This window comes from Salminus brasiliensis, chromosome 9 (assembly GCF_030463535.1).
Source record: "Salminus brasiliensis chromosome 9, fSalBra1.hap2, whole genome shotgun sequence".
Classification (NCBI taxonomy): domain Eukaryota; kingdom Metazoa; phylum Chordata; class Actinopteri; order Characiformes; family Bryconidae; genus Salminus; species Salminus brasiliensis.
This window is the reverse complement of record NC_132886.1, coordinates 35048331-35067572: the sequence shown is the minus strand read 5'-3', so window position 1 is coordinate 35067572 and position 19242 is coordinate 35048331. Positions and strand designations below refer to the sequence as shown.

The 19242-nt window shown below is 38.8% G+C and overlaps 1 protein-coding gene and 1 pseudogene across 1 annotated transcript; one reads left to right on the top strand and one right to left on the bottom strand.

The window, feature by feature from the left end:
• The first annotated feature begins 933 nt into the window (after window positions 1-933).
• Window positions 934-18927, top strand: LOC140562788 (ATP-dependent RNA helicase A-like; annotated as a pseudogene).
• On the bottom strand, window positions 2041-3896 carry LOC140562018 (serine/threonine-protein kinase pim-2-like). Its single transcript, XM_072687367.1, has 7 exons — window positions 3782-3896; window positions 3557-3651; window positions 3402-3452; window positions 2921-3296; window positions 2592-2768; window positions 2215-2326; window positions 2041-2047 (listed from the first exon to the last, which is right to left on the bottom strand). The coding sequence occupies exons 1-7, from the start codon at window positions 3894-3896 to the stop codon at window positions 2041-2043; spliced, it is 933 nt and encodes a 310-aa protein (XP_072543468.1).
• Window positions 18928-19242: the final 315 nt, after the last annotated feature.

Below are 19242 nucleotides of genomic sequence, written 5' to 3'. Positions count from 1 at the left end.
AACAACCTGGAGCTGAACATGCTCAAGACTGTAGAGATGAGAGCTGAGAAAGCTGCTGGCCCTCACTATCCTCAACAACCCTGTGTCAGCTGCAGGCGAACTCGTTCTTTTTGCATTTTAATACTTCCTCCATTTCAAAGCATCAAAAGTCTTGTGTGCTCATGCTGTTGTTTGTCGTTAGCGTTAGCACTTTAGCATGTGCGTCCACTGTTTTTCCTGTTAGAATGAATGGTGTTGAAAAGGTTTATTTACAGTAATGACAGCGTTTTATTGTAGGACTCCTCTATGCAGCTAAGGTTAGGAGAAGGCCACTGAGTTATATTGTTTCTTAGCAGTCTGTCAGGTTATCGGTAGCTACTGGTAACTACTTTACTGGTTTAGCTGGTTGCAAGTCTGTTTATTTGCTCTTAATAGCAGGATCGATTCGGCAAATGTCTTATTGACCTAGCTTGCTAGCTGCGTTAAATACATTAGCTCTCTATATACAGTGTGGCAGATACGTTCTCAAGGTGCACATTTTATTTATATTTAATTCCACTATTTCTGTGAATGAATAGAAGTAAACACAACATTTCAGAAACATATATACCCTTTGTTTGTCTACTTTGACTAAATTTGCGTGTGCAAAACTTTTATACACCCTTCTACAGTGTCTCAATAGGACTAGTTAGAAAACAACCATGAGCTCCTCAGTGCAACTGGTGAAGGACAAAAAAAGGTCTCAAAATGTCATTGTCAGAGAGACAATGTGGAAGACAAGACAAGGCAAGAGCTCAAAGACCAAGAAAGGCCAAGCAAAGGTCCAGCTGATGATCGTGCTTGTAATTTGGTAGGACACCTTTATGCAGCTAACGCTAGTAGAAAGCCATTGAGTCATATTGTTAGATTGACTTTTTATATACTTTTTGTATATTTCCAGGTGGACTCTCAAAAATGGGGGACATGAAAAACTTTCTGTATATTTGGTGTGGAAAGAAGAAAATAAAGCCTAAGTATGATATGCTGGCGTCTGGAAATAAAAACAGACATACGTTTATATTTGAGGTAAGTAGACATACTCTGTCTCTTAAGTTCTCTTGCAGGTTAGGCATGTTCTCTTTGCTTTTATTGGGAAACGGGACTTATTTAAATGTGTGTTCTACCTTTGCCAGGTAGGGTGACATAAAACATAGTAGATAGATGTCATATTTTATGACACAGCACTTAACAAAATAATAAGCATACATTTTGCCATTGATAATTCTGTCCAGCCAGTGGTGGTCCAGCAAATCTTGGCTTGTTTAAGTTTGTTAAATTACCTTAAAAAAAAAAAAAAATGGGGCAGTGGTGGCTCAGTGGTTAGAGCGCCGATAACAGGGTTGTGGGTTCGATTCCTGGGCTTGGCAAGCAGCCACTGTTGGGCCCTTGAGCAAGGCCCTTTACCCTCTCTGCTCCCCGGGCACTGGAGTTGGCTGCCCACCGCTCTGGGTGTGTGTGTGTGTACTCACTGCCCCTAACATGTGAGTGTGTGTTCATTACCAGATGGGTTAAATGCGGAGGACACATGTACTGTGACAAATACATGCACCTTTAAATGTAAAGTAATGTAAAGTGCAGGTCCAATTCCATGTAGCGAGTTTGATCCAGTGCCAGCAATCAGTAAATGTGACTGGTGACAGATGCTGGATCCACATGCCTGTATTTTTCTCATGTCTGTATGCTAGGTGTTGTGTGTAACACAAAGCCAACACAGCAATGTTTTAATGTTTATTTCTATAGTTATATGAACAAACTAGGACACCATATGATTAGGTTAATCATTTTTTTACATACACAGAAACAAATGGATGGTAATATAACTGCAAAGGGATGCACAGCTATATTGTTATCTGATTCTTCCTTCAAATTTCCTTCTCCCTTCGTTCACTTTCCTTATTCCTTCCTTTCCTCGTTCCTTCTTGGGTGCAATGGGTCCGTGTAGCAACCGATTTTTTGCTGTGTAAAAGAGCTGTGTAACCATTCTGTGAAATCCACTTTTCCTTAACTACCATCCTCTTCATTTCAGCACCTGAAACATAAACCAAAAAATATGTATTAGCTAAAGAAGCTCTTCCGAAGCTCTTCTTAATGTTCACACATCACAGTATCTCATCTGGTCTGCCTTCTCACGACACTAGATATTTGAGGTTTACTGCTTCTTTTGTCAGTGTTTGTTTCCCCTTCTGCCTAGCTAACCTGACTGAGGCTTCGTTGTAGCATCGGAACCAACCATGCAGCATGATCTGCTGCAAATTCGGCCTCTCACTTGGGTCGTGCTGTAGGCACCAGCGAATCAGATTGCGGCATTCTGCAGGTGAGATGGATAGGATAGGAGAGAAATGCTTAACCACAAAACTAGTCTAGTCTGATCTGATAAAAAAAAGACAGCTATGTAAAATATGCCATAATTAAAGAATGGATTAAGAAAAATATATATGTATATAATATAAATATGGGCAGCTATTAAGCTTTTCCTCTGCATATTTATGTCTACCAACAAACTTTGTTCCTCTATACTCAGTTATGAGGTTAAAAGTATGAACCAGTCTCTTTTGTGCACTTGTTTGTCTTACCATCGCTCAGTCCGTCTGTGAAGTACAGATGTCCATCAATGATGTCCAGATCTTCATCGAAAGGAAGGTATCCACAAACCAGAGTGAACATCAGGACTCCTAGTGACCACACCGTGGCAGGTTCGGCATGATACCTCCCTTTTAAAAGAAACTCTGGAGGGCAGTATTCATCCGTGCCTGACAACAAACCAAAGAAGGAAAAAAGCAGAGCAAAGAACAGACATCATTTCTAAACCCCCATTTAACATTTTAGCTTCTCTCAAAGTCAGAATTTTAGGATTGTTTGTGAATATACTACACCACGCTAGTGTCCTAGACTCCCATTTTACCTTCAAAATCAGCATAACCAGATTCCTTAATCAGGTCTCCACAGCCGAAGTCTATCAACTTGACTTCCAACGTGTCTGGGTTAATGAGCAAATTTCCTAACTTTATGTCCCGGTGGAGGACGCCTTGCGTGTGGCACTGAGACGCTGCCAGCACTGCCTGGTACATTATAGCTTGTGCTGTGTCTTCAATGTCATGATTTCCACAGTGCTGAAGGAAACTGGCAAGGTCCTCACAGGGATCAGGGCGCTCCAGAACCAAGATGTAACGCAGAGGTTCATCAAACCACTCGATTAGTGGGACAATATTTTTGATGGGGGGGTGGCTCATGGTCAGCAGTAGAGCCACCTCAATAGGTATGGATTTTGGCTCTTGAGGCTGCAGAAAGTCAAAGAAGGTAGTGAGACGGTGAGGGGTGATGGGTGATGACATTATGTGTTACCAAAAGCATTTCTTTTGTTTAGAACCTGCAGGTGCACTTACACATCGCACATAGCGGTCATCCTGCTGCTTCATGACAAATTTGATTGCCACCTACACACAGAAGCAAACAAGGTGTTACGATTGCAAGGATCTCAATGGCAAGAAAAGAGAGAATGACTGTAAAGTGGAATCTGGGGTGTGAATGAGTGTAGCACCTGTAGGCCATCGGACACTCGTTCTCCGCTGAAGACTGATCCGAAGCTTCCTTCGCCTAGTTTTTCTCCAACGGTGTAACGAGTGAAGAAGGTGTCTGTGGAACACAGTATTACCAATAAATCAGCTATCTTTTTGTAATCCCATCTACTGTATGACACAAGCAGTGGAATCTGGTTTCTAAGATCGCAGCAGGTGATACTGGGTGATTTGGGGAATAGACTGACCAGACTTGGTGTTTTTCTTCTGACGGCGAGTTGTTCTCTTGGGCTGGTTTGCTGACCTTTTCTTCTTGGCTTTCGGAGCCTCGATCAGTCTTTCCTGCCCTTTCTCAGCTGTCATTTCTCTGCGTCGCTTTCCCCGTCGGGTATCTGAATATGGGAGCATAATTTAAATATTTAATGGACTTTCTTGCAACATTAACTGGAAATATGTAAAAGAATGGGAATATTAGAAAGATGTTGTGCATTGTGAAGTTTCTTACCCTTTAACCAAGCTATATTCCAGAGCTAGTGATCTTAGTCTAAAAAAAAACCCTGACAGAGCGTTCAAATCTAAAACTCAAATTCTAATAAACTGTATAGACTGACCTGTAGGTGCTGAGGACTGTTCCATTGCTTTCTGTTCAGCTTTACTTTCGTCTACCAGATGTAAACATGAATTAACAGATTATCTACTTTGTGTCTCTTCTCATCGATCTAACCAGAAATGGCAAATCTTCAGAATTTAGACTGTTATGACATCAGTCAATTTTCTTTTGAATGCCAGTTGCCATGGTGTTAATTAGAACCTGCCTGACTGTAGAACCTATACATTGACTTTACAAAATGACTTAAGTGTCTAATAAGAGTCATTTAGAAATAAATGAAGCATAAATCATGTAAAAAGAAATGATAATCACAAAATTATGTAATAAAAAAAGTTTGTGGTCCAATACAGAAAATAAATATATAATAAAAATATAAATATGTAAGTTGAAGTATGATCTTTTTTGGTGTTTCTTCAGGTGTATTATCACATAATAGAAATTCATAGAAAACAGAAAATTCTGATTATTCACTTAATAATGTGCAAGATACCTAAATTAATTAATTAACATTCTTATTTTTGTCATTGTGTGCGGTTTGGGATGCTATGCGAATAACAATAATATGTGGCAGAATAATATATAATAAAGAGCTTCAGTCAGAGTACCATTATCGTGCAATATTGGCACTCCTAGAATGTCTCTAAGCCAGTCACATTGCAAAGGTGGAACTAACTGTGATATAATTTACAGTATCAGTGTATATTTAACTTAACCTCTATTTAATCTATTTTTAATATTTAATTTCTGAATAAAATTGGGTTGCTTCAAGCATTTTACTGTTTATGTTTCAACACGTTCGGTAAAACCAGTTAAAATAAAACAAGAGATAATAGACTTGCTTGTTGTGTTAGTTTTGGTGTGGATATGCTGACAAACACAAGCAGTAGGATTTTATTCTTTGTAATTTGATCAGTTGCTCCAGTACAGAGTGGGATCCGTAAGGCAGAGACCGCACTAAAAATCCATTATTATTTTTTTCAATTTTTTCATTTAAACCTGAAAATGAAGATTACTCTTTCTAACTTTTCATGAAAGTAGCGTTGATAACACAAGTCGTCCACTTCGTTCTGCATCACGAATTGTGATGAAATTGGGGGAGGGAGTATTTTTCTCCTTGTAGACCTAGAATATCTAGCTCACCTAAACATGGCACAACTTGGTACCTGGTATACATTTCTCTGAGCTCTGTGCTTCTTCTTAGGTCCGTGTTGAGAAGTTCAATTTTATTGGCTTGGGAAGCTCCACCAACAAGAAAGATGCCCAGTGCAATGCTACAAAGGACTTTCTGAAGTGTCTTGTCAGAGTGGGTGAGATAAATTCTTCTGAGGTACCAGCTTTAGGGGTGAGTATCGGAGGCAACCATATGTTTATTAGCCATTCATGTTAATGTCAGAATGATCAGTATTGGTAGATAATTGGGTAACACTTTAGGAAAGACTCATAAGGCTAAAGGACACCTACATAAACCTCTGATGTTGACTGACAAATTCAGTAGACATTTATAAAACCCTAAACCTAGCCCTACATTTGACTGATATAAGGTAAAATGTCTGCATTTGTTACGCTCTGGAAATCTCCCTGTAATGCTGATCCATGTAGATCTGTGTTTATATTTTAAGTGTGTATTATCAACACCAACACTGTGACTTTTGGCGTCTCCCTAATATATTAGTGCTTTCGTTCAAAAATGTTCAAAACACCATTTTTGCCTTTTTAAATTTTTTTTTTTTTTTTTTACCATAAATCTGACAGTTGTTCTTTATATTATGTCAGAATTTCATGATCAAGCGGCCAATGTGAATGCTGCAAAATTACTTGGAATAAAATCTTTTACTTCATTTACTTCCATTAATAGTGCAGAATTGTAGAAGACAAAAGGCTTTTATGTGACACTGACCATATACTACTTTTACTTTGTACTCACACTGTATCTCTTGTATGTCATTGTCTTTCTGTTACCAGGTCAGTGTCTCAGATGTGCCTGATGGTATTAGTACAGGAAGTGGTTGGAAGTCTCACGCCAGATGGCACTTCACATCGAGTTGAGAAGAATGACTCCGGTATAATGACACAATTTCAGTCACCTTCAAGAAAAAAGCAAGAGAGAGAGAGAGATTATTCACAGGTTAGCTTATTCTTAGCTTATTCACAGGCCAGCCTGTGCGTTTCCGTACTCTTAAAGGAAAAGTAGGGGTGGATACTATGACGATCGTGATTAATTGTATTATCATGATACAAGTGAGTGTATCATGCATATAGTCAGTGCTTAAAGAACATTGACCAACTGCACATTTCATTACTGAGCGTGTAATTAGTGTTTACATTGCAGTGCAGCAGATATTTTGGATATAAATCTACTTATAAAACTACTCTGTGTAGGAGAGTATTTGCATAGTAGCTTTAAAAATCTGCTGCTACTAATGCAGGTTGTCTGCATGTCAGAATATTGCAATAAATATTGTGTATTGTGATTTTTACCAGATTGCCTACCTCTAAGTAAAAAATTTAATTATTATTTGCACTTATGTGCTCTTTTTTATGCCTTTATTTTTAATACTCAGTTTAGACTTCAGTTGTGATTTTGTGATAAATGGGTTTCTGTAAATATGGTCTGAATCAAGCCATGTTTCTAAAGCTTTCTTTCACTTTTAGGGGTTGACCAGGGCTCTTCTCCAGTTTCTGGTGTGACTGGACTGGGCTATTCGCGCTTCAGCACATCTCATGGGGAGCCAGGAGCCAACCTGCTGGACAAAGAATCAATGAAAGAGGAACAGGATGCCAAAACTGTAGGATTTCATATGAATATTTGTATTTGGATGGCAGGATGGGCAAGGATGGCAAGGCTGAGTGTGACGTCACCATTTAGGTTGTTTGTATGCCTTCTGTTAGTGTGTATAAAGATCTGTACATTCAAGTTTAATTACAGAGTGTTAAAGGTAGTTGGGAGTTGATAGCAAGACAGAGAAGCCAGTAGTTTCAATGAAGTATTTTACCTTCTTGAGCCAGTGTTTATGGACTCCCAAACTGTTCTCAAGTCCTAACACAGGTAAACTGATGTGAATTGTTGTGTCGGTTTAGACTATGTGGGTAGACCATGCTGAATCATGACTACCAGCTTGTACTTGCTAACAACTTGCAAATTTCCCTGGTTTGTTCCAGTCTCAGGAGTCGGAGGAGGTAGATTTAAAGGCTGGCATTCATGGCAATTGGCCACAGGAACATGCCAAAGCTCGACTTAACCAGTTTTTCCAAAAGGAGAAAATCCAAACAGATTACATTTACACACCTGTGGGACCTGAACGCAACAGATTTTTCAGGACGTATTTAGTAATGGGCCCAATTAAAATAGTTTATATTGCTTAATACAATAATGGTTCAAACACAACCTGTTTAGACATTTGACTTATCTAGCAATGCTTTGTTTTACAGTACAGTAATTCAGATGTCTTGATTTTTCAATGTCCTGGTTTTAGGAGCTACATTGCGGAAATGACCATCTTTGTAAGACAGCTAGGACGAAGTAAGTAGAAATATAGCAATTGTCAGAGCATTAGTGAGTGATCTGCATTGGATACCTTACATGTTTACAGTGTCCTTCGTTTGGGACAAAGACACATTTCTCTTTGATATGCCCCTCTGCTTCACAGATTTTCAAATCAAATTTGATTAAAGTACACCAGATTCCAGATTTTGATTGCGTATAGAACACCTACTTAATTGAATGTAAATAAGGTGACTTAACTTTAAAAACACCTGAGTGGCCTCAGCAGTATGTTTGGGATTTTGTTGCTGTAGGATGAGTGCTGCCCAATGAGGTTAGAGGCATTTACTGGAACTTGAGCAGCTGAGCTGTTCCTATACACCTCAGACATCAGTGAATTTCTGCCTTCAGCAGTTACATCATCAATGAAGAGATGGTCACCAGTACCTGTGGCAGCCATACACGTGCATGCCATGACAGCCTCCTTTAAGTACTTTTTTGCAAACTGTAATCTGGCCATTCTGTTTTTGTGGATTCATCTTGAATTGTAGCCTCTGTGTTTCTGTCCATGAAGTCTTCTGTGGATAGTAGTCTGTGACTAGTACACACCAAGCCTAAGTATCTTATGTCTGCATCTTATACCAAATGTTGTAATTTTGACATAATGAAACCAAAATGTATACAAATTAAAATCTGAAATGTGTGTTTTTAACACATCTTATTTGTTTTGACAGACTGGAGCAGAGGGGAATTCCAAGGAAAAATGTTCCAAAACATTAAGAAGGGCACTGTATGTGCTTACTAGTGTTTTTTTGTTTTTTTAATGCACAGAGATCTTTGCTCGTGAACATCGCCCGAGTAAGAAACTGGCAGCACAGTCATGTCCCAAGAGCTCTCTCCCTGGTTCATCAGCTCTTCCACCTGGGTGTCGTCGAGGCTTTTACAGGGCAGTCGAAGAAGAAGGAAGGGGAGACGGTGAGTTCAGTGATGCAAACTAGCTGGACCTTCACAGGGACAGTGTGTTTATAGCCTACTTGGGTTATAACTGATTTTTATCCTCTCTTTGCTAGTTGGAAGAGTATGAGGTGAATGTTAGTGAGGACTTGAAGCACCAACTACAGAGCATTGTACAGGAGCTTGGCATCCACATTCCTCCACCTGTATGTGTTCTCAATTTTTTCGTAACAAATAATATTATTGCCAGAGTGCATTAAAAACTCATGTCTGTCCTCTCATTGCCACAGGATCCTAGTAGTTCGGTGTGTCTTGTCAAGGAGAAGGTGGTCCATTTTGAGCCATCGCAGAGTCAGAGCTTTGCTGGTGTGGTTCCCTGGTCTCCCCCTCAAGTCGACTGGAACCCTTGGACCACCTCCAATATTGATCTGGTCAGCTGTGGTTCTGTTGTGGTATATTTTAACTGAGGGATGGAGTAGAGCGCTGTTAGAGCTGCGTACTCTGCACATTTACATGCAGTTCATTGTGTGCTTAGTGAGTTACTTTAGAAGAAATGTGCAAAGCTTTGGATGCCCAATACTGACATTAGAAATGCTTGAAGTAAAGAGTAGCTGATGTGCAGAAACAGTTGTGATTTAGTAATTGTGAACTTACAGGTTGTATCTTGTTTGTTGGTATTGTGCCTCACAAAATGCCCAATAGGCCTGGTGTACATAATAAAACTGGTAAAAAGGGCCTTTTTTGAGACCGTGGTGGAGACTGCACTTTCACACCAGTTGATTGGTTCATTTTGATAGAGGTAAACACTAACTCTGGATTTTATGATCTGATGTGCTAATGAAACCTGTCTATGGTTTAAATGTATTGGCTGATTCATGTAAGTGTGTTATGTCAGTAACTTGGGGCATTTTTTCTCCTTGGCAGTGCACCCCGGAGCAGATTAACTCAGACCTTCAGCAGAAACGCAACTATCAGCTGGACCTCGACAAGACGGTGAGATTTAGGGACACTGCATCACCTGTTCTTACTCACATTTAGAATGTTATTTAAAACTGATGTTTTCTTAGATCTATCTGTGCTCACAAAACTTAATCACCTTGTAAATAAGGTCATGAGTGCACCCCCCCCCCCCCCAAAAAAAAACAACAAAAAAAACATTAAAATGTAGTTATTAAAATGTTATGCTGAGTGCCTGATTTTCGTATCTATGGCAGATGAGGCAAGAGCGAGAGCAGATAGCAGTGAAGACCACCCAAGTGCCACAGTATATTCTGGATCACTTCATCCTTGGAGGCAGGGCATCAGAGTGCAACATTGTTGTCACTCAGGTGAGCCAGTTGCAGTGAATCCTGTTAAAATTGTGCGTACACTAGGGATGTCGCAAGAAATTATAAACGGTACTAGATTTCTATGGTACCAAAGATACCAAAACTATCGCAGCTGTCATAGATATGCCAAATTGTGTGTGAGTTTTGTTTTTTTTTTCTCCTTGAACTGACTTGGGCAACATAATAAACTACACATGCAGTCAATATCAAATACAAAGTGAAGAAGAAGATCTGCTGCTTGCTCAGGAAAATGTATGGATATATTTTGCTTTTGAGCCACATCATGGGTAAGTTACACAACCAAAAACCAGTGTGCAAATGGTGTCTCAGACCATTTAGAATAAAAGGAGAAAACTCCTCAAATTTCTCTAAGCACCCCAAAGACAGACATTCAGATCAGGCTGAGAGAGTTTGTGTAAGATTAATATTATGATTTTGTCTTTTTACACCTAGACTATTTGCATTCTTTTTTTTTTTATGTATCAAACGTTTGGGCACTGCAGTAGAAATGCTGTGCCACCATAAAATTCATTTGGACAACCTGTACTGCAACATAAGCCATTTTGGTGTCAAAAATAAAGCAGCGTGAGAGTGACTGCCTTTATGTGCGCCATGCCCCTCCTCCAGCGAAAATGATGTGAGAAATCTGATCACAAGTGGTCACAGGAGACACAGGTGTGAGTGGCTTTATGGTTTAGCAGTCATTTGTGATCGGGTCACCCGATACGCATATTAATGCCAGGTGTGAACTGGGACTTTGTGAGTCCACTCCACTGCTTTGACTACATACGTAATCACTTACATCTGTTCTATACAAATGCAGCACATTAGGACTTCAAGAATGTAAACATGCTAGGGTACCTACACAGATAACATAAGCAATTTTCATATATAATACAGCTGCATGTTGCACATATTAAGCAACGTTTCTTTAAACTTTGCTTTTAAACTTTTTATTTTCCTTTGACATTGAAGAAATGTCTAAAGAAATGACAGGAGGATGTGGCTGCAAACACAAAGCGATGCTGATTTCTTCCATTTACCTCAAATATTTATAAGTAGGGATGCACAGATCCGGCTTTTTCAGTTTTTATACTGATACAAAAACTTTGCATATCAGTCGATACCCTATACCAATCCCATACCATTGTTAAATTAATAAACCCTATACCTCACCAAGTGGAAGAGACTTGAGGCATCAGGATTGACTTAAACATTACTTTAATAAAAGTTAACACATAGCAATTTAGTACATGTATATCTATTTATCATTATAATAATAAACAATTGTGTGATACCTTGACACAGCATTTAAATTCAAAATAATTACAAAAATGTCTTAAAATATATTAAAATAAATAAAATGTATCAGCCAAAATAAAAAAAGCTGCTTCACTTTGTCAAACGCACAAACCGTAATCAATCTTATTTAAATATTTAGTGTAAACAGTCATTCAAAATAAAATTTAGCAGCTGAACCTGAGAATAAATAAGTAACTTGGCCAAACGTACAAGCAGTAATCAAACATTGCAAACATGTAAACATTTAGTGCAGTCTTACACCAACAAATTAAAGTGAAGCCATCGGTTCCATGGATCTGCCTAATTATGATACCCTATCTAGCTAATTTTGTTGTTATTCAATCCTAATATCGAATCATTGCATCCCTATTTTATTACCTCACAGTCCTGCCACTGAAAACCTCTCTCGCTGCTGTCATTTATATTCCCTCCTCCTTCAGTGATTGAATTACATTTACGGCATCATTATTATATATTATCTTATCCAGAGCGACTTACATGGTTACTGGTATTACAGAGGCGGGCCAATGTAGTGTTAGGAGTCTTGCCCAAGGACTCTTATTGGTGTAGTGCAGAATAGCCACCCAGACTGGGAATCGAACCTCAGTCTCCCACATGGTGTAATAGCTCACTGGCAGGTAGTGGTGTTATCTGTTGTGCCACACCAACCACTACAATTGACTTGAAATGACTTGAATTCAACTCAAGTTGAATTTACATAAAAGTTGGACAAATTCCACTGTTCAGACTGAGTCATCAAATATTAATCGGATTTCAATACCACATCTGTGGCCCACAAAGTGACCCAAATTTAGCCTGCATTTGACCACACACAACCCTGTCGCCCCAAAAGCGTCTCATTCTGTTTTATCATTTGTCTGTGCTTTCTGACCAGCTAACTTCACTACCACAATGAGTATCATGGGTGTCTGATTAGCTTGCTGTGTGATTAAACATGAACCATATAGCTTCATTCATAATGACAAGAGTTGTGATTGTGTGCTATTGCAGAATGTGCATCAATTTCTCACGCACTTGTAATCTCCTTAGCCTCGGCAAATCAACGCCTTATCGGTGGCTGAGCGAGTGGCATTTGAGAGAGGCGAGGAAGTGGGGAAAAGCTGTGGCTACAGTGTGCGCTTTGAGTCCATCCTGCCCAGGCCACATGCAAGCTTCCTCTTCTGCACTGTTGGTGGGTTAACATATCACTGCCTCAAAACACTGACAAAGAAAAGTGAAACCAGTCACTTAGACTGGCCATAAAACATTTATGACTTAGAAATGCCATAAATGTAAATGTAGACTGTGCTTACATGAGTGACTGTAATGGTCAGGTCAGGATTTGACACATTGACAATAAAATGACCATGTTTGCTGCCGTAATACAATTGTCACTACAATTGTGACAACTGTAAACATTTCAACAATTTGTTTAATTATCTTGCTTGGATTTTTTCTGAAGGTGTGCTTTTAAGGAGGCTTGAAGCAGGTTTTCGAGGAATCAGTCATATAGTAGTGGATGAAGTCCATGAGAGAGACATTAATGTAAGTGTGTGAAAACATCTACTTTTTAATTTGTGGTACAGTTGCAATCAAAATTATTCAACCCCTTTAGGAAATTAGATTTATTAGCACTTAGCTTAAACTTTCAGCTTATAAACTAATAACAAAATTTTTAGTACTTAGTACTTCTAGAGCACCCTTTTGCTGTTACGCCCTGCTGCAAACATGAGGCACAGCCAGACACCAGTTTCTGGCAGCGTTCCTGAGGAATCTTAGCCCATTCCTCATAGGCAGGGGCCTCCAATTCACTAATATTCTTGGGTTTGCTGCTGCAACCACCCTCTTCAAATCAAACCAAGTCAAGTTATTGTGTTCAAGTCAGAAGACTGTGACAGCCACTTCAGCATCTGCATGTTTCCAGTGCCAGAGAAAGCTAAGCAGGCCCAGAGCATCACCGAGCCACTGCCATGCTTTACTGTAGGCATGGTGTTCTTTTCAGCGTATGCTTTATTCTTCCTCCTCCAGACAATCTGCTGATCCATAGGCCAAAAAAAATTTTTGTTTCATCATGTTTTCTTGTGCTTTTGAGTCAGTAGAGATGTACAGACATGGACATTTTATGTGTTGTGTTGTGTTGAGCTATTTAATCTTAATGAGTATCTTGGGTAATTAGATGAAAGCTCATATCAGTTCTGTTTTAAAAAAATAAGCAGAGTGCATGTGTGTCTTCAGACTGATCTCCTGATGGTGGTATTGAGGGACGTGGTCCAGGCCTTCCCAGATGTTCGGATTGTTCTAATGTCTGCCACTGTTGACACCACCATGTTCAGAGAGTACTTCTTCAACTGTTCCATTATAGAAGTGTATGGATACACACACCCTGTGCAAGGTGGGTGATTTATTGATGTCTTTTTAAGACTGAATGCTTTCGGCCAATGTGTTGATCTGATTATATTTTCCTCTTTGAGATTTCTGAGTAGTTTAATCTCGTTAGCCTTTGCTACTGATGTTTGAGGTATTGGTAGATTAATAAAACAGGGTCCTTATCCCTTACAGAATATTTCCTGGAGGACTGCATTCAGACAACACAGTTTGTGCCTCCTCCAATGGACAAGAAGAAAAAAGACAAAGATGAGGAAGGTGGTGAGGATGAGGTAGGCACCACATAATCGGTCCCCATGTTTTTGAATGCATTCACTGGATGATCAGTTTGAAGTGTTCTCTATATCTGTGTTTTCGTCATCTTTCCTAGGTGAACTGTAATTTGGTGTGCGGGCCAGTGTACAATCCAGAGACCAAGCATTCTATGTCCCAGCTAAATGGGAAAGAAACATCATTTGAACTCCTTGTGGCTGTGCTGAAGCATATAGAGACCATGCAGGTGGCTGGCACAGTTCTGGTGTTTTTGCCTGGGTGGAATCTGATCTACTCTGTGCAGAAACACCTAGAGATGAATCCACACTTCGGTCAGTTTCACTCAGTGTGAAACTGAGTGAGAAACATACTGGTATAGAATGGTATTTTATAAGAATATATCATTCTGTTCTAATTCTGCCTTTAATTTGGAGGATGACGTGCTTGTTTCACTACAAGCAGGGCTTAATTAGTTCTGTTCATTTGGGCTTGTTGCAGTGCTGTATGTAAAATATTGGATAAAAGCTACTTTTGATAATACTGTCAATTTGGCTTTTTATTAAATCTTGTGGAAATAAAATTGTGGTTGTTTTACAATGCATAAAACACATTAGTTGTGATATTTGCAGTAATAAGCCAAGCTTGTTTGAAAACATTAAAGTAAATTTTTAAAGTAAAACTTACTTATGAGCACAGTCAGATATTGATATAGATATTATTTGGGGATCTAATTTTGTAGTATGTATTGCATAAACTTTTGAATTTAGTTCATTACAAAGCAGGTAAAAAGACTTTATCATTGTTAGCACAGACTTCTTAATATTACTATTGGTTAGTTATAACGTGTGTTTGTGTATCAGGGAGCCAGCGTTACAGGATCCTACACTCTCCGATAACTAGAGATGAGAAGAGGAGGGTGTTTGAGCCTGTACCTGAGGGAGTCACTAAGGTCTGTGTATTACTCACGTATTCAGTTTTGTCATTGGGTTTTGTGCTAAGCAATCACAGTATAATCAGCATAATCGGTTATTTTGATGATTATGTTCTAGATATGAATATTGCCAAAATATTGCCCGTTTACATTCAAATGTTTACAAACATTTGATGGGAAACAGAAAAGGTGGTTGATTGTTTAGTATGTCATACCCTTTTAGTCTTTGCTTTAAGTAGCCTTCAGGTGTTGCTAATTTTTCTAAGTGAAATCCACAAAGTATCCTGGACACTACACTACACAGTGCAGAAATGTGCTTAATTTTCTTAAGAGTTCAATTAGAGTTGGCACCTTTCAATGTCAGCTTTAAACTTGGTTTATGTGACTTAGGATATTTTTTTTTTTCGCAGGTAGTTTTGTCAACAAATATCGCAGAGACCAGCCTCAGCATAGATGACGTGGTCTGTGTAATTGACTCTTGCAAGCAAGTATCCTTTTTAAAATGTTTCAGCTCTGCACTTGCTGTCCTAGAGCATACAAATAATCAAATGATCTGTGTTTCTAACCACTCAGGCAACAAGTGAAGCTGTTTACTTCCCACAACAACATGATCAATTACACCACAGTGTGGGCCTCCAAAACCAACCTGGAGCAGAGGAAGGGGCAAGCTGGTCGCATTAGACCAGGCTTCTGTTTCCGTCTTTGCAGTCGAGCACGCTTCGACAAGTGAGCAAAAGCAGTTGATGTCTGACCTCTGACATCTAATGCTAAAAACCTCAAATAATAATAATATTAATCATTTATTATTATTATTATTATTTTTACTAAATCACTTCAATTGCAGTTCTGATATGATTTTCAACATGAGTTCTTAGTTCTCTCATAAAGAATAGTGTATGTGAGAGCTTTCCGTGGTGACTGTTTCACAGACTGGAGACCCACATGACTCAAGTGAGCTTCCAGACACTGCTGCATGAAGTGTCTCTGAGTATTAAGCTGCTCAAGCTGGGGGGGTATTGGTCAGTTTCTTTCAAAAGCAATTAAGCCTCCTCCACAAGATGCTGTCATTGAAGCTGAAAACAATCTTAAAGGTATGTGCTCTATGGACCTGTTTAAATAACTGCTTAGTTAAAAGTGTTGAATTGCTGCATCAGAATACACTTACAGTTAGACTTAACAGGTTAATCTTTGTTTTTACTTATGGAAAAACGTTACATTTACAGATGAGTTACAACTTACAAGTCGGCTTGGGCAGAATATCGCTATTGTCAGTGAAGTGTCATACAGTTCTTGAAGGTAATGTGTTAAAAGCAGGACAAATGGGCAAGCAAAAAAATCTCAGCCACTTTTAACAAGGGCCAAATAATGATGGCTAGATGACTAGGTCAGAACATCTCCAAAACATCAGGCAAATGAAAGAATCTGTTGGTTGGTATCTGGTGCATCTGTGCTCAGATGGTCAGATCTGTTGTGGCTTCACATGGTAGACCTACTCCATATTAGGACGTTTGTCAGTTCTGAAAAAGGTTTGTTGCCTAGCAGTGCTAAAAACTGAACTGTTTCCATTTTCCAGAGCTGGGTGTCTTAGACTGTAATAATGAGCTGACCCCACTGGGACTCATTCTGGCCAGACTGCCTATTGAGCCTCGCCTGGGAAAGATGATGATCATGGGCTGCATCTTAAAGTAAGTGTTTTTGATATTACACTTATGTTATTATACTTACTTCATTATAATTATGAACTTAAAATGACTGTTTAGATAAACTATTATTTTTCAATTATCTGATTTATTGGTAAGGTATAACAAATTTTATAATTTAATAAAATTTGAAATGTCTTTGTTAATTGAATGTATCTGGTAAGTGGAAAATTGTGTAAGTAAGTTTAAAGGACTGTTTCCGGTAACAAACTGTAGACTGGTTTGCTCAGAACTGTTCATGGTCCATTTGTTTGTCTAATCCTTCTAGTGTGCGAGACGCAGTGTGCACCATTTCTGCAGCTTCTTGCTTTCCTGAGCCCTTCATCAACAATGGCAATCGCCTGGACTTTGTTCACAGAAACTTTGCAGGCACTCGATTCTCTGACCATGTGGCCCTGCTTTCTGTTTTTTCAGGCCTGGGATGAAGCCAGGTAAGAGTTTTCCCTTTTCAAGCCACCTAATTGGTTTTGACATGAAAGAACAGCACTTTGGTTTTACAGGAACCATACAGATAACCTTTTCTTTCATGTCATTTTGCCAAAGATGATGCTCTCATTAGATTTTAAGAAACCTTATAAAATGAAGATGGGAGAAATGACAAAAAAAACCCATAATTGTTTATTGTGTGTTCATATTAGGATGGGTGGTGAAGAAGCAGAAAGCAGATTCTGTAAGCAAAAGAATCTGCGCATGTCAACTTTGAGGATGACATGGGAGGCTAAGGTCCAGCTGAAAAAAATCCTCATTAATGCAGGATTTCCTGAAGGTCAGTGGACATGACCTGCATTTAAAACCCCATCCAGAAATTGAGTTACTTACAAACTGCTTTTACACTACAAAAAAACAAAAGGTTAGGGATATTTGGCTTTCTGTGAAATTTATGGAAAACATGGAGTTGTTCATGCTACAGTGATATTATATCATGAAAGCAGGTCATTTAAGTAGAAGCATGCATTGGTGATCAATGGTCATTTCCTCACCTTAAACAATTTATTGAAATAAAAGCCAACAACTGTTGTAGATATACCCTAACAGAAAATGTCTGTCTATAACTTGACATGCGCTCTTGAGCATCAATTACAGCTTGACCACAACTTCTCATGCTGTTCACAGTGGGCGACCCTCAGGTCATTGAGGTTCTGGGGTACAGAGTTACAAGCCTCTACACGGCGGACATGTGCATTCAAAAGTTTAGAGAAGGTCACATTAAGTTCACCTGTAATGGTTAGAGTGCATTTTAGGTTCATCCTGAAATTTCACCCGAAAGCCAAATATTCCAGATTTTTTGTCAGTAGTGTTTGTATTTGTGGTCTGATGAGATCTAAGTGAATTTCAATTTCAACTTCAGGCTTTGTCTTAGACGGGTTATCTACAGGTTATGAAACTTAAATTTCATTTTCAATTGACTGATATTTGTTTGTTTGTGCAGCGTGCCTAATAAGACAGATGTTCAACAGTGTGGAGCCAGATAATAATCTTGATGTGGTAATCACCCTCTTGACCTTTGGCTTCTACCCGAATGTCTGTTACCACAAAGACAGGAGGAACATCTTGACTACACAAGGAAGAAACGCACTAATCCACAAGTCTTCTGTTAACTGTCCCTTCAGTAACCAAGACATGACATATTCGTCACCTTTCTTCATATTTGGGGAAAAGGTTGGTTTAGTGTTTTTCCTTGTTCTAAAATGAATGAATTTAACAATCTTCTAGCTATCAAAGGCAACTGCTTTTTGTTTGACAGATTCAAACCCAGTCCATCTCAGCCAAATGAATGACAATAGTCAGCCCTCTTCAGCTGATTTTGTTTGCCTCAAAGAAAATCACTTCAACTAGGGATGTTGTTGAGCTTGATGACTGGTAGATTTCCATAATGTTGAACGTTATGTTTAGTGTATTAGAAGTTAAGAGGTATGACTCGCGCCCCCCCACCTCCCCATAGGATCAAGCTACGAATTACACATGAAGTAGCTGGTGGCGTGGCAGCACTAAGGGCTGCGATGGAGGCACTTGTGGTGAAGGTGAGCCAAGATCCAGAATACATACAAAATATGGATCCTACCAATGAACGCCTCCTTGCAGTCATACGACTTCTGTCCATACCCTCTTCTGCTGGACTCGATCTTAAAGCCACCGAACCATGGTAAGAATCACACTTGCACACTGTCAGTTTGCTGTTATGCCATTTGAAAAATTAGTTATTATTGTTGTTATTGATCTAGGCCAGTCTTATCTGTTCATGCTAATTTTATTCACTGAAAATAACTTGAGCCTTTTCCTGTCTCAATAATATATTGTGTGTGTGTGTGTGTGTGTGTATATATATATATATATATGGAGTATGAAGGCAGAGGATATAGGGGAACTGGTGGATACCGTGGTGGAGGAGGATATGGAGGAGGTAGAGGATTTTATAGAGGTGGATATGGAGGATTTCAAGAAGACTTTTGAGCACATGTCTACAGAGAAGTGTTTCTATTGAACTATTTTTTTATTCTTTTTCCTTTGTACAGTTCAGCTATGTTTGTAATAGTCATTTAAATGTAAACTATTCTATAGGGCATATATGCAATGTGTTACATTTAATGTGCAGACGTGTACATAAATATATATATGTGTGTGTATATATATATATATATATATATATATATATATATATATATATATATATACACACACACACACACACACACACACACCATACAACTGTAAAACAAATTCTTAATTTGCTGCACAAAATTTCTTTATTCTTTCACTTTTTATTAA

Excerpts from the sequence above, each read along its gene's own strand:
- LOC140562018 (XM_072687367.1), bottom strand. The coding sequence starts at position 3,896 with ATGACAGCTGAGAAAGGGCAGGAAAGACTGATCGAGGCTCCGAAAGCC. Across the intron at positions 3,297-3,401 it reads ATGACCGCTATGTGCGATGT|CCTCAAGAGCCAAAATCCAT; the intron begins GTAAGTGCACCT and ends GACTTTCTGCAG. Across the intron at positions 2,769-2,920 it reads TGGTTATGCTGATTTTGAAG|GCACGGATGAATACTGCCCT; the intron begins GTAAAATGGGAG and ends GTTTGTTGTCAG.